We start from the raw sequence: 18,493 nt of genomic DNA, 5'->3' as shown, positions 1-18,493 counted from the left end.
TTCCCAGCTGCTCACACTTTTTTTTTTACTTCTTTAAAGACATCCTTCACATATTATAATACTCTCTTCCTCCCTCTACATTGCACCTACATGTTCACTTTAGCTTCCCACCACTCCATACTGAAAATTATTACTGACATTTTTTTCCTTATTCAGCTGTGTTGCGCCTGGCTACACATATGCACCACAGACACACACACATACACACACACACAAAGCCTGGCACATCACAGCAGAGTGGTGCAGTGAGGCTGCAGTACCTCTCTTTCCTTACCTTGGCTTGCCACAGAAGCAACAGAGCTTAAAAACTTTAATTGGCTTATAACTGGCATCTAGGCAAACCCAGACGTGCTGTACACACACACACACACACACACACACACACACACACACACACCATCTAAATGTTGAAATCATTAGCGGCAAAAAGCCCGTGCACCTTAACTCTTTGAAATGGAAACAATCCATTTTAATTGCATGCCACTGCTGTCGAAATGCTTTCAGTCAGCAATACCAAACCAATGCAAAGATACTCTGTCTATTATATGAAGAATATAATTGCTGTGCCAATTATATTAAAAAATATATTATGAAATATAATGCAATGTGAGTATTTGGTATTTAGTTTTCAGGCTGCTGTCAAAATGTTTATTTTCAGGTGGCATCTGTATTGACCTGAATCGACTTCAGCTTCCAACACAATTCATCAGTAAGCACAAACATTATAACTGTCTGCTGGTATAGCAAAAAATACATTCATAGTTTTTCCTACAGCCTGAGATCTCTTGGCTTATAGCATCTATCCTGTCTGGCCATCTGTCTGTCTGTCTGTCTATCCATCTATCTATCTATCAATTTTGAATAATCTGCACAGGTGCCGACATGTGACATGTGTGCACCCGGACAGATGAAGATGCACTGTGCCCTGTTCTTCCTCCTGTATGTCATTGTTAGCAGTTGTGACAGTATGTGGCTGGTATTGTTTTTGCCTTGTGAGTCTGTGTGTGTGATCATGTCAAAATGTGGTCCTGGACACACTTGCTGTAGCAGGAACTACCACAGAAGCAGTGCTGAATACTTTGCCAGATGTTTATGTCTGTCTGTCTGTCTGTCTGTGGACATATTTTGCCAACACAAAGGCCAAATTCAAACATGGGTGTACTCTGAGCAAGGACACCTGAAGTAGGGGGATAAGTAATAGGAAATGGACCATTGCCCCTGGACTTTAGGTCCCTGACCCACACTTGTTTTAAGTTGCAGATTACTGTATCCCAGTTTCATTTTCATATAAGGCAAAATTTCACCCTCTGCCAATGTGGACCAGGAGACCTCTATTGTAGCAGGAACTACCACAGGCAGTTTTGAGTGAGTTTGCAGGTGTTTATATGCAGAGTTGGGTGCAAGGCAAGACAAAGCAAATTCATTTATATAGCACCATTCAGACACAAGGCAATTGAAGGTGCTTTACAAGAACTTAGAAATACATTAAAATAAAACATTAAAGGACCATTAAAATTGCATTTGAGGGGGGGGGGTGACTTTTAAAAAGCATTCCAATAATGATTAATGAATATGTGTCCTGAGAGGTTATTCCATTAGATTAACAAAGTTAAGTAATGTAATGTGTTCTAAAGACTTTGGATTACTTTTGGAGTACTTCACTCTGAATGTTCTCAACACTGGGAAGGACATCACCAGAGAGATCAATTTACTGTTCTCACTATGTCACATAGAACAACGTATGCACACCAAACATGTCCAAAGAATACAACGTGATTCATATGTTGGATAAACGGATTGTATTTGTGGTTAATTAGCAATACGTGTCAGCAGTTTGATTGAGCTAATTAGCATGGCTGTTAGCCGAACTAACAAGCAAATCAAGTCAAATTTTGATATGAAGACCAAAACCACAAATCACTAATTGCCTCATGGGGCTTTACAGTCTGTACAATGTACCACCTCTGTCCTGAACATTATATCCTCATTAGTATGACACAAAGAAACTTAGTTACATGAAGATGCTTCTTCAAATTACATGCAGAGACAAAGATGGATGATGGTCCAACCCATGAGTACTGAGTACAGAGCACTCATGTTGATGATGGTAATGCGGCTGGTGTGATCCTGTCGCATGGGATGATCTCTAGTTGTTATCTTGTTATTGTTGTTTGAGTTGTTATTGCTGTGGATTCTTATTGTTTGCTGTTAATTTTTTTTTTAACACATTTTGTTTTTGTTGTTTACTAAATAGAAAGTTACTGTAGTATTTCAGATTATCATTCTTTAGTAAAAAGTATTGTGATGCAAATGATCACAGTATAACCCGTCTTAGAGGATGCTACCGCAGGCAGCCTGAAGTGCCCATACAAATGACCCTGGACTGCGTATTAAAGGCAGTCTAAAAAAGAACTGGTGTATTACATCAATTTCCCCATAGTCAATAAAATTTGACCTTCTCTTTTATTATCTTAAAGATCTGGAAAAATCTCTCTCTTTTATTTATCTGGTTCATGAGACAAAGAATCCATACTTCAATTAATGTAGTGTTCCCTCTCATTTTTTCAAGTGGCGCATACGATTTTTTGGTGGCACGGAATTCCATCTCATCGCTGCTGAGTCATACACTTTGTGCTGAAGCTCACATCTCAAATCATCTTGGTCCTTCTCTAAAGTCCAGTTCCCTGTTATTCACTCCTGTTGTATGCCAATCACATTTCTCTCTGCTAGCAGAGTGCACTGTACTGTATCAGTAGCCATCAGTGGAGATGCTGGCTGAATACTGAACACTGAGGTTAATGAGGGGACTTAACTGAACACAAGCCAACTCAACTCACAACAACACTGAGCCACTTTAAAAGGCTCTCAGCTTTTAAGCCACAGAGAAGTACATCACGTTTTCTGGCAGACTTCAAAGGTGTCGGGTTGATGAAACGCTTTCATTACACTATAATGAATCAGACTGATCTCTGAACTAAATCTTTCCACAAATTACCATTAAAGGGATAGTTCCGGTTATTTAATGAGGGGTTGTATGAGGTACTCAAAGATAGTCAGTGTGTTACCTACAGTTGATGCCTGTTGAGACCCCAGTTTGGAGAAGCAGAGAGGAGTACAGCATGGAGGCTGAGCAATGTACTGCTGTGGACAGGCTCAACAACAAAAGGGTCCACCTAAAAAAATCTATATTAATTTATGTGTACACTATATTTAGAGTAATTTCATTGCTTGACCTTGCCGTCATGCAGCATTTTCCAATGAGAAACCACTGTTATATATATCTCTCCAAACTGACCTCCATGATTCAGTAAAATAAAGGTCTTATTTTTTAGCCCTTTATTTGAGAGGACAATTTCAGACAGATTGCAGGCAAAGGGCCACAGACTGGAATTGAATTCATGGTCACGGCTGAGGTCTCTAAGCCTCTGGACATGGGGCATGTGCTCCACCAACTGAGCTACTGGGGCGCCTGATATCAGTAACTTTATATTGTAGAATATGGGAGTTGCTGGTCTACTGCTGCCTCCATTTGTTAGTTTGTTTGTGTCATTGTGTTTGGTTTGGAGAGAGAATATTTTGCTTATATGAAGTTTCCTGTTGGAAAAGGCTGTCTGACAACAAAGTAAAGCAGTGAAAATATTCAACATATAAGGTACACTTAAACTGATATTGAAACAATATTACACAAGAAGGAGTGCTGTTGTACTGAATATCAGCATGGCTGTGATTCGGTTGTAGGCACTGGACTGGACTGTTGGCAGGCAACACAAACATTTTCCTGCACACTAACATTAGCTTGCTAGCTTCTTTGTGTAGGTCTATGTTACTGCAATAAAGCACCCCAGCTTAGTTGCCATGATGGATCAATAAAACTGCTTCCAAAATAGTTTTTCTTTTATGCTCTGTGTACTTCGTCGGATTAAAAAGTGTGTGACAGCAGCCCTACAGTGAAATGAATCATTAGTGTGCAAGACACCTCATTTCAGTCTGTCTTTGGTCTCTACCTTAGAGACACAACGATCACAGCACACCAACACAGTGCAGTCCAGCCAAATTCAGCCGAGTGGCTCGCAGTACAGAGCACAGACAACACTCTTGGGGAAAGATTATGAATCTATAACTCACTGCTTTTGACACATCAGGCAACAGGGGACGAATTGTTTCACACACTTGGTGATAAAAGCCATCAATAATATTTTCCTACAAGGGTATAAGTTGGTTTTTACAGTGTGTCTTCTTTGCTCTAACAAACAAGTGAGCTTCAAACTCACCACCACTCACCACAACAGCTCACAGTATCAAGCTTGGGTAAGTGTATATTTCTGTATATATATTTGTATATGATCACAAAGAGTACACTGATGACAACATGCCACACAGTGAAGAGAGCTGAAGTAAAACAGTTTAGATGCTTTTAATATTTTATCACAGCTATATTGTAAACTGAGAAACAATCTGCACACGTCTCACAAGCTTGTAACATCCAATATGAGGAACATACCAACAGGAAATGGACAATCAGTTTGTAAGTACAGTGGTTACAGTCTATCTAACTACTACACTGTGAAACATCATACAGGAATTTAGATGAATCAACTAATCTTTTTCATGAACTTAACAGAGACATATAGATTTTATGTATCTCAAGATAATTCAACTTTTTTTTTTCCAAACCACTTCAGCATTTACAAACATGAGTTGTTCTGACTTGAAGTCTTTTCACTTGAACTGATGAGTTAAATAAATGCACCAACAGTTATTGTTAGGATTAGACCAAGCTAATGTCTAAGTTAACTGAACTTGAGTTAATTTAACTCAATTGGTTTTACATATTCAAAACCCATTAGACAATGTTGAACTGTTTTTCTAACTTATGTTCGCTTAACTTATATTTTCGAGGTGGGGGAGCTTACATCTTTAAGTTGAACATACTTAAAAATGACTTAGAGTGTAAAGATGAACCTGCTGAAGCTGAAAATGTTGTAGTTCATGTTCACTGAAACTCATTGCACTCAAGATTAGTTATTGTCAGTAAATTCTCAGTGGAATGTGACACCTGCTATTATTGCTTTACTGCCTATGAAAGAAATCATATTTAGAAAACAGCAAGATGTAGTACACTGATTATAAAGTAAATTTTGAACGAGTCCCCAAAGCCTACCGCAAAACAGATTAACAGCTGAAACTGATGTGCACAGGGCTTTCTTTTCCCATCCTTTGAATTATAACAGCGACATCTGCACAAACAAACCTTGCAATTACTGTTTGGTGGATTGATATGAATCTCTTTCATTATATGAAAGGAAAAATTCAGCAAGGCTTGTTGAATAATAAATGAAGCTTTGGTCATTTTTGTTCTTTTTAGCTTTTCTGTTCACTGAAAATAAACAATTGTATGCTTAATTCACTGCTTTTTGAAAAACCATTCTAAGATTATTCTCCTTCTTTGTAACTCAAGCTGACAGTCCAACATAAATCTGCTGTCTGCCCCTGTTGTTTATGGTATATAAACACACATTTCCTCAAAGCCCATCACTGTGATGATTGCACCATAAGCTTCAATGACCTTTCCTTACAGTGGCATCCAAAGATTAGTCAGCCAAATATGCCTCAGCCAAAATCAATAACCGCCCTAAACCATCAACAGCTTTGAAGATCAGAGACGCCTTACCTCCATCACTCCTGCCAGCTCTTTAACGCTTGCTGTCCAGGAGAGTGTGTGAGCCGTGTTTCATCTCATGCAAAAAAGCAAATGCAGAAGACTGTTTGATTCCAGCTTGAACAGACCATTAAATACTTTGGCCCATATCAGGTCAGTCCTCTGATAATCCTCAATAAGGAAAGGTTAATGGACTATCTGTCCTGTCGAGTGTGAAGATTAAATATATTCAGGGCCTCTGGAGTAAAGTGCTGCAGAAGAAACCACTAAGTTCATTTACGTTTTGGAAAGATTAATCTTTTCAAATTAGTGTGAAGCGCAGAGACCTACAGTACATAGTTTTCTAGTGTGGTATGTGTCTGTCTTTCTCTCCCTATCTATCAGAAAGCAATGACTCCCTTTTACTCTGTTAAATCTCTAATACTTCCCCTCCTCACCATCTTTCTCAGTCTCCTTCTTGCCTTCTGTGACTCCAAGCTCTGCCATTCGTTCTCACTTTCACAGTGTCCCTGCGAATCACACGAAAGTGACCTGTCAATTTTAACTTGACTTAACCTAACGTAACATTTTAAATGCAACCCAGTCCATTAAATCACTAAAATTAATTGTATTTCTGGGGGAAAATGATCATCTGTACTCTTTAAATACTTCCAATATTTCCTCCTTCTTCAGGCTGTCAGTTGTCGCAGTAATAGTTACAAAACAGTGCAAATTTATCAGCTCTGATTAATGCGTCTCTCATTGCTTCTGTGACACTCTATCCTTCTGTTTCTCTAATTATTTACTCCAATTCTCTCTCACTCTTTCCCCCCCTCAGTGTCTCATCAGCTGCTCTCTGATGCAGAGTCTCAAGCACCAGTAGGTAAGTGAAAAGCTGCACTGTCTGAACAGATGACGCCTAAGTTAATTGGACTGATTCCTCTCTGCTTCATATGAGTCAGCCAGGAGATTTGTATAAACTACACTGTAGATTTAATGCTTGAAAATAAATGCTTCTGAGGTATGTGCACTAATATTGTGGCCTCTTCACCGATAGCAGGACAAAGTGCTTGATCTTTGAAGTATGGTGAGAATACTGATAGTGTCACACTGTGGGAGTGGGTGACAATACCACCAGTGTTGCAGAATCTGCTTTGCAAAACATATTATAGTCTCTATTGAGCAGTGGTGGAAAGAGTACTGAAAATCTGTACTCAAGTACAAGTACTATTACATTGCTAAAATATTACTCAATTACAAGTAAAAGTACTAGTGTTAGAAAAATACTTAAGTAAAAGTACAAAGTATTTGTCAAAAAAACTACTCAGAGTATTAGTTACTTTTAACCGATGATGTCACCATTACCTCTCCAGACTAGGGCTCTAAATTTTCTATATTTTGCTTTACCAGTAGTTAAAACACTAACAATCAATTAATCATAACATACAAAACAAGTGTTTTTCCACTCATTTTGATTGGTTGTTTTTTTTTTTTCCTCTCATTTCAAGCTTTTATTTCCTCATTCAGCCTCTATAGCAAACAAAACAAAGTTAGAGGAGGTGCAGTTACTGTCAAGACAATTGATTAAATATCCATGAATACATTTTTAAGTGGTTAAATTCTTAATGAAAAATAAATTAAAGATCAGTCATTAAATATACTTTTTTGTTTTGCTTTGTTTTTTGTCCATATATCCTGGTTTTCATTGGCTTTTTTGCTATCAAATCACTTTATTGGCTACAAAAATGCAGATAAAAGGTCTGGATATTAATTCAAATTGTACTCAGTACTCAACTATGACTAACTAAGTAAGTAAGTAACTAAGTAGATTTCATGGCATAATAAATACTTAAGTACAAGTAAAAGTACAGACTTGAAAATCTACTCATAAAAGTACAAGTACCCAAAAAAGCTACATAATTACAGTAATTTGAGTATTTGTAATTAATTACTTCCATCCCTGCTATTGAGCAGCATCAGGCTTTCTACTGTAACTTATTTACTATGGTTGCTATCTCTTTAATATACCGCTAAACTGGAACTTGAAATTTAAGCCTCTTCAACATGAGAGGAGGTTGGTTGCTGGTTTTTTAACGTTGTCCAGTTATTACAACACTGAAACAATACCAACACGTTTGTCCTTTGTGCAAGACAGGTTCCCTCATCTTTGTTTTACCTTAATGAAAGTTAGTTAGAAATCTGAAACCTTATGTAGGTCCGTGAGTAACCAGTAGAGGGCAGTAAGGTTCATTTTCAACGAAGCCACAAGAAAAAGAAGAAGACGGGAGTATCAACAACACACAACTGAAGTGAAACTATGGCAAATGACAAGGTCGGTATCTTTAACCTTCTTCATTAACATTTTTGCTATGTGGCTTGACTACATTATTACAACAACTCTCCTCATTTACAGTGTAATTGACCCGTCATCAGTTAGCATTAGCTGCTAACGTTATCTTATGGAACACTATGAACCAGTTGCAGGCTATCGTGATAGTTAGCTTAGCGTCAACCTAAGTGTCAAGTAGCTGGCTAGTTATTTTTAACAAGCCATATAAATGTAATTGCGCTATATTTAGAGAAACGAATTAAACAAATTGACGGTGCAGTGAACACAATACAGTTTGACAAGCTATTACAACAATGAACTGATGACTACCTGCTATTCTAACGATTTATTGGCTTTCTTGCAAGCTAACGTTAGCTACCTTAGCTAGTAAAAACTTTAAAAAGTGAGTCTGCTAATGAAATAAACAGTAACATTCCTTTGCTCAGACAATTTGCAAACGAGAAATACGTGACCTATAGCTTGAATATCTCAAATGTGACAAACATCGCACTGCTCATAACAAAATATGCTAGCATAATGCTAGATGTTAGCTAGATGAATTACTGTGTGCTGTCTGGTGTAGGTGAAGTAGTAACCTAGGTTAATAACATTATTCAGCCTGTCTCTAAATGCTTTGAAAAAAACGTCTGTCTGTTACCACTAACAACAGCATTAATAACCAAAGGGACTAGTTCAGATAAAGCTGTAAAATCAGGTCCAAGTATAGTATGAACAAGTTGCTCTAAAAAGTGAGTTTTTGTATTGTTTGGCGTTTTCCACAAAGAAATAGGAAAATGGGGGCAACATATAAGCCACTTCTTCATAAATGATCCATATTTGATCTTGATCTGTTAATGGAAATGGTTCCTTCTCCACTTGTTCAAATTCATGAGAACTAGTCACATGCACTGTTTTCATGTGCATGTTATAATAATCAGGGATACATGTTATGGATTTTTTTCAGCCCATACTTAAAAGATTACCAATCATTTCAGATTTTTGTACTGGAGAATGAAGGTCATATTACAAACAAAGAAAAGTCAAGAACTTTTCAAATGTTCATTTATTATTTCTTGTACATCAGATGACGTTGGCTGTCAGGCTATACAGGATTTTCCCTAAAAGTAAAATTAAATGCTTTTTATGTAATTACCAAATCAGTTAATGTCATAGCCATGTTTATCATCTTTATCGCATATTAATTTCATTAGCAGCATAATAAATAATGCTGTAAATTTTCCATTAATGTCAGATAATTTATCAGCCCTGATTCTTACTGTGCATAGTCCTGGTTGTTATTGTTGTCATAATGTGTTGTAATAATGTGTACTCTGTGTTTTAGAGAACCTTGGTCAATGACACTAACCTGTTGTTTACTTGTCTCTGTGTGTGCATGCCTGTATGTGCAGAGTCCTCTGGGCCAGCTGAAGGACCTTGTGGAGCTGAAGGACCAGCTGGAAGACATTCAGAGACGGGTGGAGGATGAGATACAGGCTGGGGTTCCTCCAGTAAGCTTTACATTATCACTAATGTCCAAATCATCAAGTTACCCGACCTGAACTTTGTTCACAGGCCAGGCAGTTATAAAACCATGAAAACTGCTGGTATGCAGTTGTAAATATAAAAAAAAAAACTGGTCAGACTACCAGCTACCAGGTCTAATCTCTCCTCTCTTTTCATCCTCAGGGAGGCAGTCTGCTGGCTTCTCCTTTCCTGAAGGGTTTTCTGGCTGGGTACATTGTTGCAAGGCTACGCTCTTCAGCATTGATGGGTGTTGCCATAGGAACGTGTACAGGAATTTATGCAGCACAAAATTACGCTGTACCCAACATTGAAAACAGCATCAAAGACTACATACGCAACCTGAGAGGAGGAAAGTAGGAAGAGAAGAAAGGAGGAGGAGAGGCATCTGCAAAGAGACGGTGTCGGTACAGCTGCATACGGGAACAGAACAGAACAGTAGTTAAAAAACCTTCAGTAGTTAATTATATTCACCTATTCACACAAGTAAATAGAAAATTCTAAAGCAGAAAGCTAACTTATGGAGTAAGGTGAAATACTGACTCTTTTCATATTCCTGTTTTTGATTCAGTTGAAATACTTTTTGTAATAAATTTAGCATATTAACATGCATGTGGGAAAGGATTACAATTCAGTTCATTTAAATACAGGAGACCCCATATTCTTTCCATATTGTCAGTGATTGAAATTTAGACAAGCTGCTGTCTACAGTAGAATTATTCTAGCTGCTATAATTGATTTCTGACGTCAACCCTGTCCTGACTGAAACCACAATATGTGCTGTCTGAAGATTTATTGATTCATAATGAAACCAGCTGACATCCACATATGCAGGCCAGCTGTGGTTTCTATTTCTCCTCCTATCTTAAGCAATTCCTCTAAAGAGAAACTCACCACATCTCTTTTCTTTTTCAGACAGATAGAGAAAGTTTTACCAAGAGGACCTCTTTGCTCTCACTGCTTTTGATTGGTGCCGTTTCTTAGAAATGAATCTTCCCCTTTGTTATCTTCTGCCCTCTAGTGGTCAGAAACCAACTATAGCAGCCTTGACTTCTTTGCACTTACTTGCTCAGGGGATAATAGAGCATGTAAAAAATTTCTCACCTCACATTTCATGGTGCTCTTCAGTGTTAAAGCTGTCAAAGCCCTTCATGGTTCTTGTTAGTTTTCACATTGTTTGCAGGTGTCAGAACAAAGTCTGTGATGTGTCTTCGCAGGCACAGCAACCCCCAATGAGATTATAGGTCAGTTTTTCTCTCAGTGAAACATTTTTTATTTTTAAATTATAGTCCTGATCTCTGTAGAGGTTCAAGGACAATAACCAAAAGTATATTAAAAAAATACCTGTCATTTTTATAATTGTAAAAATGACTCTAAAAAGTATGCACTCCATTCAAAAATAAGGAAAAAGTACTTCTGTAAATGGTTGTAACATTTCTCTATATTCTTCACAGTGCTAAAAAGTCATAATTTAGTCTGGTAGAGCTGGAGAACACCGTTAGTGGGATATCAAATGAAAATGTATGCCAAAATAATATTTTTGTCTACAGATTTAGTTTAATTGCACTTGGTTGGAGTTTTAACAAACAACATAAAAGTATTTTATGTAAAATATATATGTTAAGAGTGCCTACTCTGGTCTGACTTGATATTATCATCTCATGCCTTGTGTGCAATAGCCTCTCCTGATGGGATTTGGCTGCCTATTTCATATGCTGGAAACTAGTTCATCTTTTGCACTTGTAAACCGGTTATTTTGTCTTGCATCAATCAATGATTTTGTCTTTTGTCCCAGAAATATCAAAGTTTGTAAAAGAGGTTAGGGATATAGTCACATTTTTATTCATTTAAATTGTGGTATCTGTATCATGTTGAATTCTAAGGTGTTTTTTGTCTTTTCAAAGAAGAGTGTTTTATTTGTAATTTTAGTTGTTTAGTTGTGATAAATGTCCATATGATGTTCATAAACAATGTGTCTGCAGGATAGTAGTCTGAAAACCCTGCACAGAAAAAACACCAGAGTAGCACACATGATAATAACAGACACACATTAGTATGTTTCACTTTGCTGGGCAGATATTTCACTGAGGTGGACAACTGGAAAATGCACGCATTTTTGTTAACTAACTCATTTAAACTCCAATTAAGGTTTCTACTCTACTGCCCAGTGTCAAGTGCTGCATAAATTCATTATTGAAATACACATTTATATATTTTACATTAAGTTGCTGTTTGATTTAAAAAAAACATTCTTCAAAGAAATATTGTAAACACTACAGAATATACTGATTTGAGAAAATTCAACTTTTTCTGCATCTTATCCAACACATTCTAAAAACAAATAAATGCTCATCTAAGGAAGAAAATCCAAAAAATACACTAAGATGGTTTTCCTTTGACAGCAACATGACAGCTACCCGAGGTACTGTATTGCTGCTGCTGATATGAACGCACAAGTCCTGTAACAGGTTTGAAACAAAGAGCCATAAAGGAGAAACATATCTGAGTTCACATTGAGATTCTGCTCATTTTAACTTTTACTTGGCGCTGAAAATGTTTTAGAAAATGACATGTACTGTATGTTTGGTAACTGGAACCCAGAAACATCTTGTGCCTATGGACAATCATTGTGTTGCTGTCTTTGTATTGCATGCTCTTACTTTCTTAATTTCTTGTCTTGTATGTTTTTTTTGCATGTTTTCCCTCATTTCTAAGTAATACCTTTCTTTAAAGACTTGATATACTGTGGAATATCGAAGATGACTGGTATATTGTGATGATGCTGTATCTCACTGGCTAATCTATCTTGTCATGGGGTTTTCACTCCTGCACATCAATGCCAAAGTATTCATCTTGACAGTCTGAAATTCGATTGTGATTCTGTAAAAGAAAACCATCGAAACTGTCTTTTTATTGGTTTATTGGGATTGTTCAAATAAATGGAAAAATACAGTTTACAATTGTCTGAGTGTATTCTTGGTGTCAGTATTTTTTAAATCAGTTTAATCCACTTAAACTTACCAAACATTCATGTGACCACAGTTTATCTTAATTTAAACAATAGTTTAATAATCATATCATCATATCATAATCATATAAAGGGGCAGTGGACATGTCATGTTTGCATTGCCAAAATTCTAATCTTCACAAAAAGTATATCAAATATATTAATAATCAATCAATAATGCCTTCTACTTCTTTGAGTGCCCCTTGGTCAGACTAACATGGGCCAAAATTTGAATAAAATAACATTTAAATCTACAAAACACACTGCTGAAATCCTTAACTTTCAGTGGCTACTAAAAAAAACTGAAAGATGCAATCAGTAACAAATGAGATGAGTTGCAAGAAACTGATTAGATGATAGCAAGCAGGTAAATGGTTATAAATCAGTAAGCATTTTATAAAACCCAATTAGCTTATCAAGTACTACAAATGTAATGGTTATTATGAGTTGAGAAAGTTGTTGAAAAGTCATGTTCTTGACTTGAACCGTTGCTGGCCTCTGGAGAAGATTTTAGCTGCTTTAATTACCTAAGAAAAAGAGAAAGAAAAATACAATTAATCCCAAATTTTAGAATTAATATAAAGTAATTACCCTTTACAAACACCCATGTCCTGTTTCTTAAATATTTAAAGAAAGTCAGAAAAATGCTCTTCTTGATTGGACTGGATAAAACTGCACTGAAAATATATTGTAGAGATTCAAATATCACATCCTATATACAGTACTAAATAGTCATTTATATGACTACATAGATAGTGAATCAGATAAACACCTTTTTTTTAACACCACCAATATTTACTCACCACAGAATCAGGCCATAACATCAGACAGAGCCATCCCTTTGGTCAAGCGGCCTACAAAGACAAAATCTTGACTGTCAACACTGTTGCTTAAACCAGCTTTCAATATAATTATATTCTAATGAATTAATCAATGATTATATTGTTTAAGAGTAATATAAATTAATTTTAAACCTGCCTCTTGATCCTGATCTGCATGTACAAACAGTGATAGACAATAATGACATGACATTCATCTATTCTCAATCGTATTTCATGACCAGTCATCTTTTATCTATCTCACCACCGCAGAAGGCCTGTCCATTGCGCTCAGATCCAGGGACGGTGTGCCCGTTGACTGGGTCCACACACCAGCACTGCTCCATGAAGCACTGCTGGGCCTTGTAGAGGCCGTGCTCGTCACAGGTGGGGCGGAAACCTGGCACCTGTGGAGGCTTCACTCCAGCAGCCCTCAGCTGACAGTCAGTGGCTGGAGGGACTGGAAGAGGAGACCAGAGGAGTTAAATCACCTTCACCTCACAGAAAACGAGAATATCAGATAAAACAGTGTGAACAGAAGACATGTGAACTTTGTAGGGAACATATGAGGGAGGGGATGAGGCTGTGTAATTGTAATCAGATGTTCTCTCATGTGTAGACAGACAGAGATGATTAATTCATACATTGTATACAGTATACATGTATGACAACAGTAAATATATACACAACATACCAGTTCCCTCTGGGGCTTTGAAAGAAGAATCCTGCAAAGAAAACCACAACTTAAATTAAGATTTTTACAAAAATAATATGACAGGATTCATTCCACAAGAGGAACAATACAAAAACATTAATGTCACAACAGTATTAAAGCTGGATTTATTGTCATTATACAATAACAATATTACAGTATATGTTTACAATACACCTACACTTCTTTGTAACTACAGGCTGACTGATGAAATGGCTTGCCTGCTATATTGGCAAAACAAAACATATGATTATGGGATTTTTAAAACTCAGATATCGATATTAGACCTCAAAAAATCCAGTATTAGACCATTTTACCTTATCAACAGCGTCATCCATCATCTCGGGCAGGGCGGCCATGGGGATGTGCATCCGCATGGGCACAGAGACTACAGACAGCAAGAGAAACAGTGTGTGTGTATAAGAGGTAGAAAAACAAAACAGTGACTGATTCAGAAAATGGAAGTTAGACCCCAGCAGAGATAAATGGAGACTTGAATCCAGTCTAGACTGAATTCAAAGCCAAAGAAGACCAGAACAACACAGTTTAAACTACAATTCTGTCCATCTTTAGAAGACACAAGGCCAGGGACTAAGATTACATAGATTTTTTTTTTTGTGTGTTTAAGAATAAATGTTTTTACTTTAATCTATCCTCCAGATGGTCATGCATTTGTAAAGTCTCATTTGATAAGAAAAAGGAGGAAAATATGTTATTATTTGGTTAACCTTTACTTATCCATCACTAATTTAATCTAATTGATAATATTACAGGTCACAAGGGATTTTGCTGACATTTTACTGGATTTAGCTGCTCACAAGGTTGTTGACAAATCAAGCTATCCAGAGATGACCATTATTTCAGCTAAATGTATTTAAAATACCTATTTAATTACTTTAATTAATTAATGAGTATTTTGTAATTTATATTTTGCTGGCCAGAAAACAATTATTTGCCATTATTTGGATGCTTGAAAATTATATGGATACCAATTGAAAATGAACTTTAACCATTATTCACTTTCACTTCAATGAGTTTACGCAACATTTTTTTGAAACTTCAGGATTCAAGTTTCTCTTATGAAGAAAAGTAAATTATCTCAGCAAAATATTATTAGTTGGTAAAGCTTTTTCATAACGTAAAAGTTTGAGTTGGGCTCAAAACTCTCAAAAATCCATGCTGTTTTGAAATGTTTAGTTTTCTTAAGTTTGTCATTTGTACAATGTAAGTAAAGTTAGGCTTGTGTTGTGGTGGGGGCCTGTCATTTGTTGATGTTTGTGGACCCTATTTCTAAGCTAACATTAGCTTGTATCACACACTTTTGGCGCTGTAGGGAAGCTGAAGAAAGGCAAAACATTCAGGATTGTGCATAAACATCACATCCTTGGATTTTCCCTGAAAAACAATCCTTTACAAAGAAAGAAGTCCACAGGTGATGGAGAAAGTGTCATTTTTCAACATTATGATCTATTCACACACTGGTAATACAAAGTTAATAATACATGTCAATTGCTGCACAATGTACCTTTAAAGTCAGACCCTGAGGCAACTAAATGCCTAAAATTTGATATTATTAGAGAATGAATTAATAGAATTTCTTATACCAGTGGTTTGTGTTTTATTTAGATATATTTGATGAAACAGTATTTGTAATTTGCAAGTATCCTACTCATTTTGTTAAATACAGACAGTGTTAGTACACTCGTCCCAACCTGAACTGGATTTGGCCATCCCACCAGATCTTCCTTTGGTCAGCTCAGCCTTCAGGTTGTTGCTCTGCTCCTCCAGAGATTTGATGTCGCTCCTCTGGCTTAGCAGGAAGTAGGCAACCATCGCCTGTCCTGCAATCAGGACACAGGCCAGCAGGGTTATTCCAGCCACCTTATAGGCCCGGGTGGAACGCTCACTGGAGGGAAAGAGGAGGGAAGGGGTAGAGAAGGAGAAACATGTTTAATTTGGTTTTAGGGAATAAAATCCTCAGAAATGAAGGACGACAGAAGCAGAGGGAGGTGTGACAGCAGAGGAGCAGGTATGAGGAACATCACAGACGCTGATGCGTGGCTGAGAATTAGGGAAATTCTTTGAAACAGGAACTTCTGCTCTCACTGCACAGTAGGTACTGTATGCACTGTACCACCACCAACTGAATGATGAAATCAGCTGTTGCCAAGCAGACACCTGAGTGAAACTTCAGGATTTTTTTTTCTTTTGTGCCTCTTTGTGTTTCGCTTGGAAATTCCCATTAATTTAAATGATGTGTTCCCTGTGATACAACTTTTAAATCTCAGTGAACTGATGAATCCATTCTGTAATGAATCAAATCTAAAATCAATAAATACAATCTAATTTAGCTTTTAAATGTGCTAATAAAGATTGTTTTCATTGAAGTGGAATTTACTCATGAACAAAACAAAATATGTGAAATAAAATCAAAATGCCACATAGACATCCATGGACTTTTAATAGAAGTAAACCCCATTTAGGAAAACTTCCTTGTTTTTGTAAATTTATTTCTTTATCCTTGTCCATATTTGAGCCAGACTATTGGTCGACTGATAATATCAGCCCGATATTGACCTATCACAGCTAAATTGGTCTGTATTGGTATTGGCATATATGTTGTCTGATATGGGCCTATTTGAAAACTTTGTATATTGTATAAATTTGCATATTTGGTGCTATTTGTGTGTTTTTTTAATTGTAGTACTTTATTATTCATAACATACTGGTAACATTTTACTGTTTCAGTGCCTTTGGACAATAATGTTTACTGTTAAACTGTAAAATATCCTGCCTCCAGCACACACACACACACACACACACACACACACACACACACACACATATATATATATATATATATATATATATATATATATATATATAATTTACACTGTTTAACACTTTTGAAGGGTCATTTATTTATGTGTTTATTTATATATTCTGTATTCTTTATATTATATTTGTATGTAAATATGTAGATTTTCACTAACTAATACTAATATCGGCATTGGGACCAAAAATCCAGTTTGGCTGGTCTTAATGTCATACTTTTTGACAATCTGACAGATTTCTAATTCTGACAAGACTGCTGATGTATTTTTCATGTTTTTCACACATCCATTTATTTCCAGTCACTTCTGTACAATATGAAAATAGTGCAGACAGTGGTTGATTTTACTGTAAATCAATGGAAATCAACAACTGATTGTAGGATGGAAAATGCAACATCTGAAGCACAACACTGTGATTTACAAAATGGTTAACAGTTTGTAGTAAATGGATTTTAATATGAATAATCATTGTTATGGTTTGGCCCAAACAGTGCAATACACGCACATACGAACAAAAACACACATCAGGACTGGTTTTCTTTGAGGGGATTTTTAACAATAGCCAACACGGAAGTCTCTAGAACTAATTTACATTAAATGGTTGACTTTGTGGGGACCAGCCTTTTAGTCCAAGTGTTTGGACCCAATAAAGAAAGATAAACAACTATGTACACAATCCTTACCCCTGTGGTCCATTGGTGGCTGACTGAGCTCTGATGAGGGGAGTGTGGGTCTCGGGATCCGACATCTTCACACTAACACAAACCTGTAAGCAAACACATTAAGCTCAGAATAGGATGCTACTGACAAAAAAATAAAAAACAAACAAACAAACAAACAAACGAACAAAAAACATACATACACACACAAATGCACATAAATCACAAACACGTAAAACGATACCTTATTTCAGGTGAGGTTGCAAGCTGTGTCAGAAATAACAATGACAGACTTCAGTAAGTTTTTTGCCTTTAAAGCTGAAGGGAACTGAAACCAATAGGCGGGGAGAAGCCACACTCACAACCTGCACAAGCAGATTCAATTTCTGATTGGTTCGTCATCTTGACGCATCATCGGTTACTAGGGCAAGGGTATAAAGATATTTAGGAATAATGAAACAGCTGAATGTTGCTTTACATATCTTTACATTATTTAAATGTGCGATTAATGAAATATGTGTGAGATTGTAACATGATTATGATACAGTAATATTCAGGAAACAGATTAAATGGTCAAGGATACTAAGAAATAATTCAGGCCATATTGGATACTTGAACAATGGGTAACAAATTTATGTAGAACATAATAAACAGGTACAGTATATATACTGTGTTTCATATATATATATATATATATTTATGTATATACTGTTTTATATATATGTATTGTTTTTAGGTCCCACAATCCCCAGCAGACCCCATCATGGAGACAGACATCAAGTTGTTATAGTAATGACATTTTTGTGTCATTTCCATGGAGGAAGTGCCTCAAAGGATGATATAATAATAATGCTAGACTTCATTCGTACAATTCAAATAAATATCAGCTCGTCATCATCATCATAATAATCGTCGTCGTCATCATCATCAACCTGATCCTGTGATCATGTCCTCTTGCCAATTTATCTATTATAA

General features: G+C 36.4%; 2 protein-coding genes across 3 annotated transcripts; one reads left to right on the top strand and one right to left on the bottom strand.

Moving 5' to 3' along the window:
- Positions 1 to 7,888: 7,888 nt before the first annotated feature.
- LOC146315617 (SLC35A4 upstream open reading frame protein-like) lies at positions 7,889 to 10,795 on the top strand. Its single transcript, XM_084736159.1, has 3 exons — positions 7,889 to 7,970; positions 9,377 to 9,475; positions 9,654 to 10,795. Exons 1-3 carry the CDS (start codon positions 7,956 to 7,958, stop codon positions 9,846 to 9,848), a joined length of 309 nt encoding a protein of 102 aa, XP_084592285.1. The 5' UTR covers positions 7,889 to 7,955; the 3' UTR covers positions 9,849 to 10,795.
- A 2,401-nt stretch (positions 10,796 to 13,196) lies between these two features.
- cd74b (CD74 molecule, major histocompatibility complex, class II invariant chain b) lies at positions 13,197 to 17,897 on the bottom strand. 2 transcript variants are annotated; one of them, XM_084736157.1, is made up of 7 exons: positions 17,763 to 17,897; positions 17,543 to 17,625; positions 15,738 to 15,931; positions 14,343 to 14,413; positions 14,008 to 14,038; positions 13,579 to 13,773; positions 13,197 to 13,349 (listed from the first exon to the last, which is right to left on the bottom strand). In XM_084736157.1, the coding sequence occupies exons 2-7, from the start codon at positions 17,605 to 17,607 to the stop codon at positions 13,306 to 13,308; spliced, it is 600 nt and encodes a 199-aa protein (XP_084592283.1). In that variant the 5' UTR covers positions 17,608 to 17,625; positions 17,763 to 17,897; the 3' UTR covers positions 13,197 to 13,305. The 2 variants fall into 2 exon arrangements, with proteins under 2 accessions (XP_084592283.1, XP_084592284.1); XM_084736158.1 differs by having other exon boundaries at positions 15,762 to 15,931.
- Between the last annotated feature and the right edge of the window lie 596 nt (positions 17,898 to 18,493).

Source organism: Lutjanus erythropterus, chromosome 14 (assembly GCF_056507025.1).
Source record: "Lutjanus erythropterus isolate fLutEry1 chromosome 14, fLutEry1.hap2, whole genome shotgun sequence".
NCBI lineage: Eukaryota > Metazoa > Chordata > Actinopteri > Lutjaniformes > Lutjanidae > Lutjanus > Lutjanus erythropterus.
This window is presented reverse-complemented; position numbering and strand designations above follow the sequence as displayed.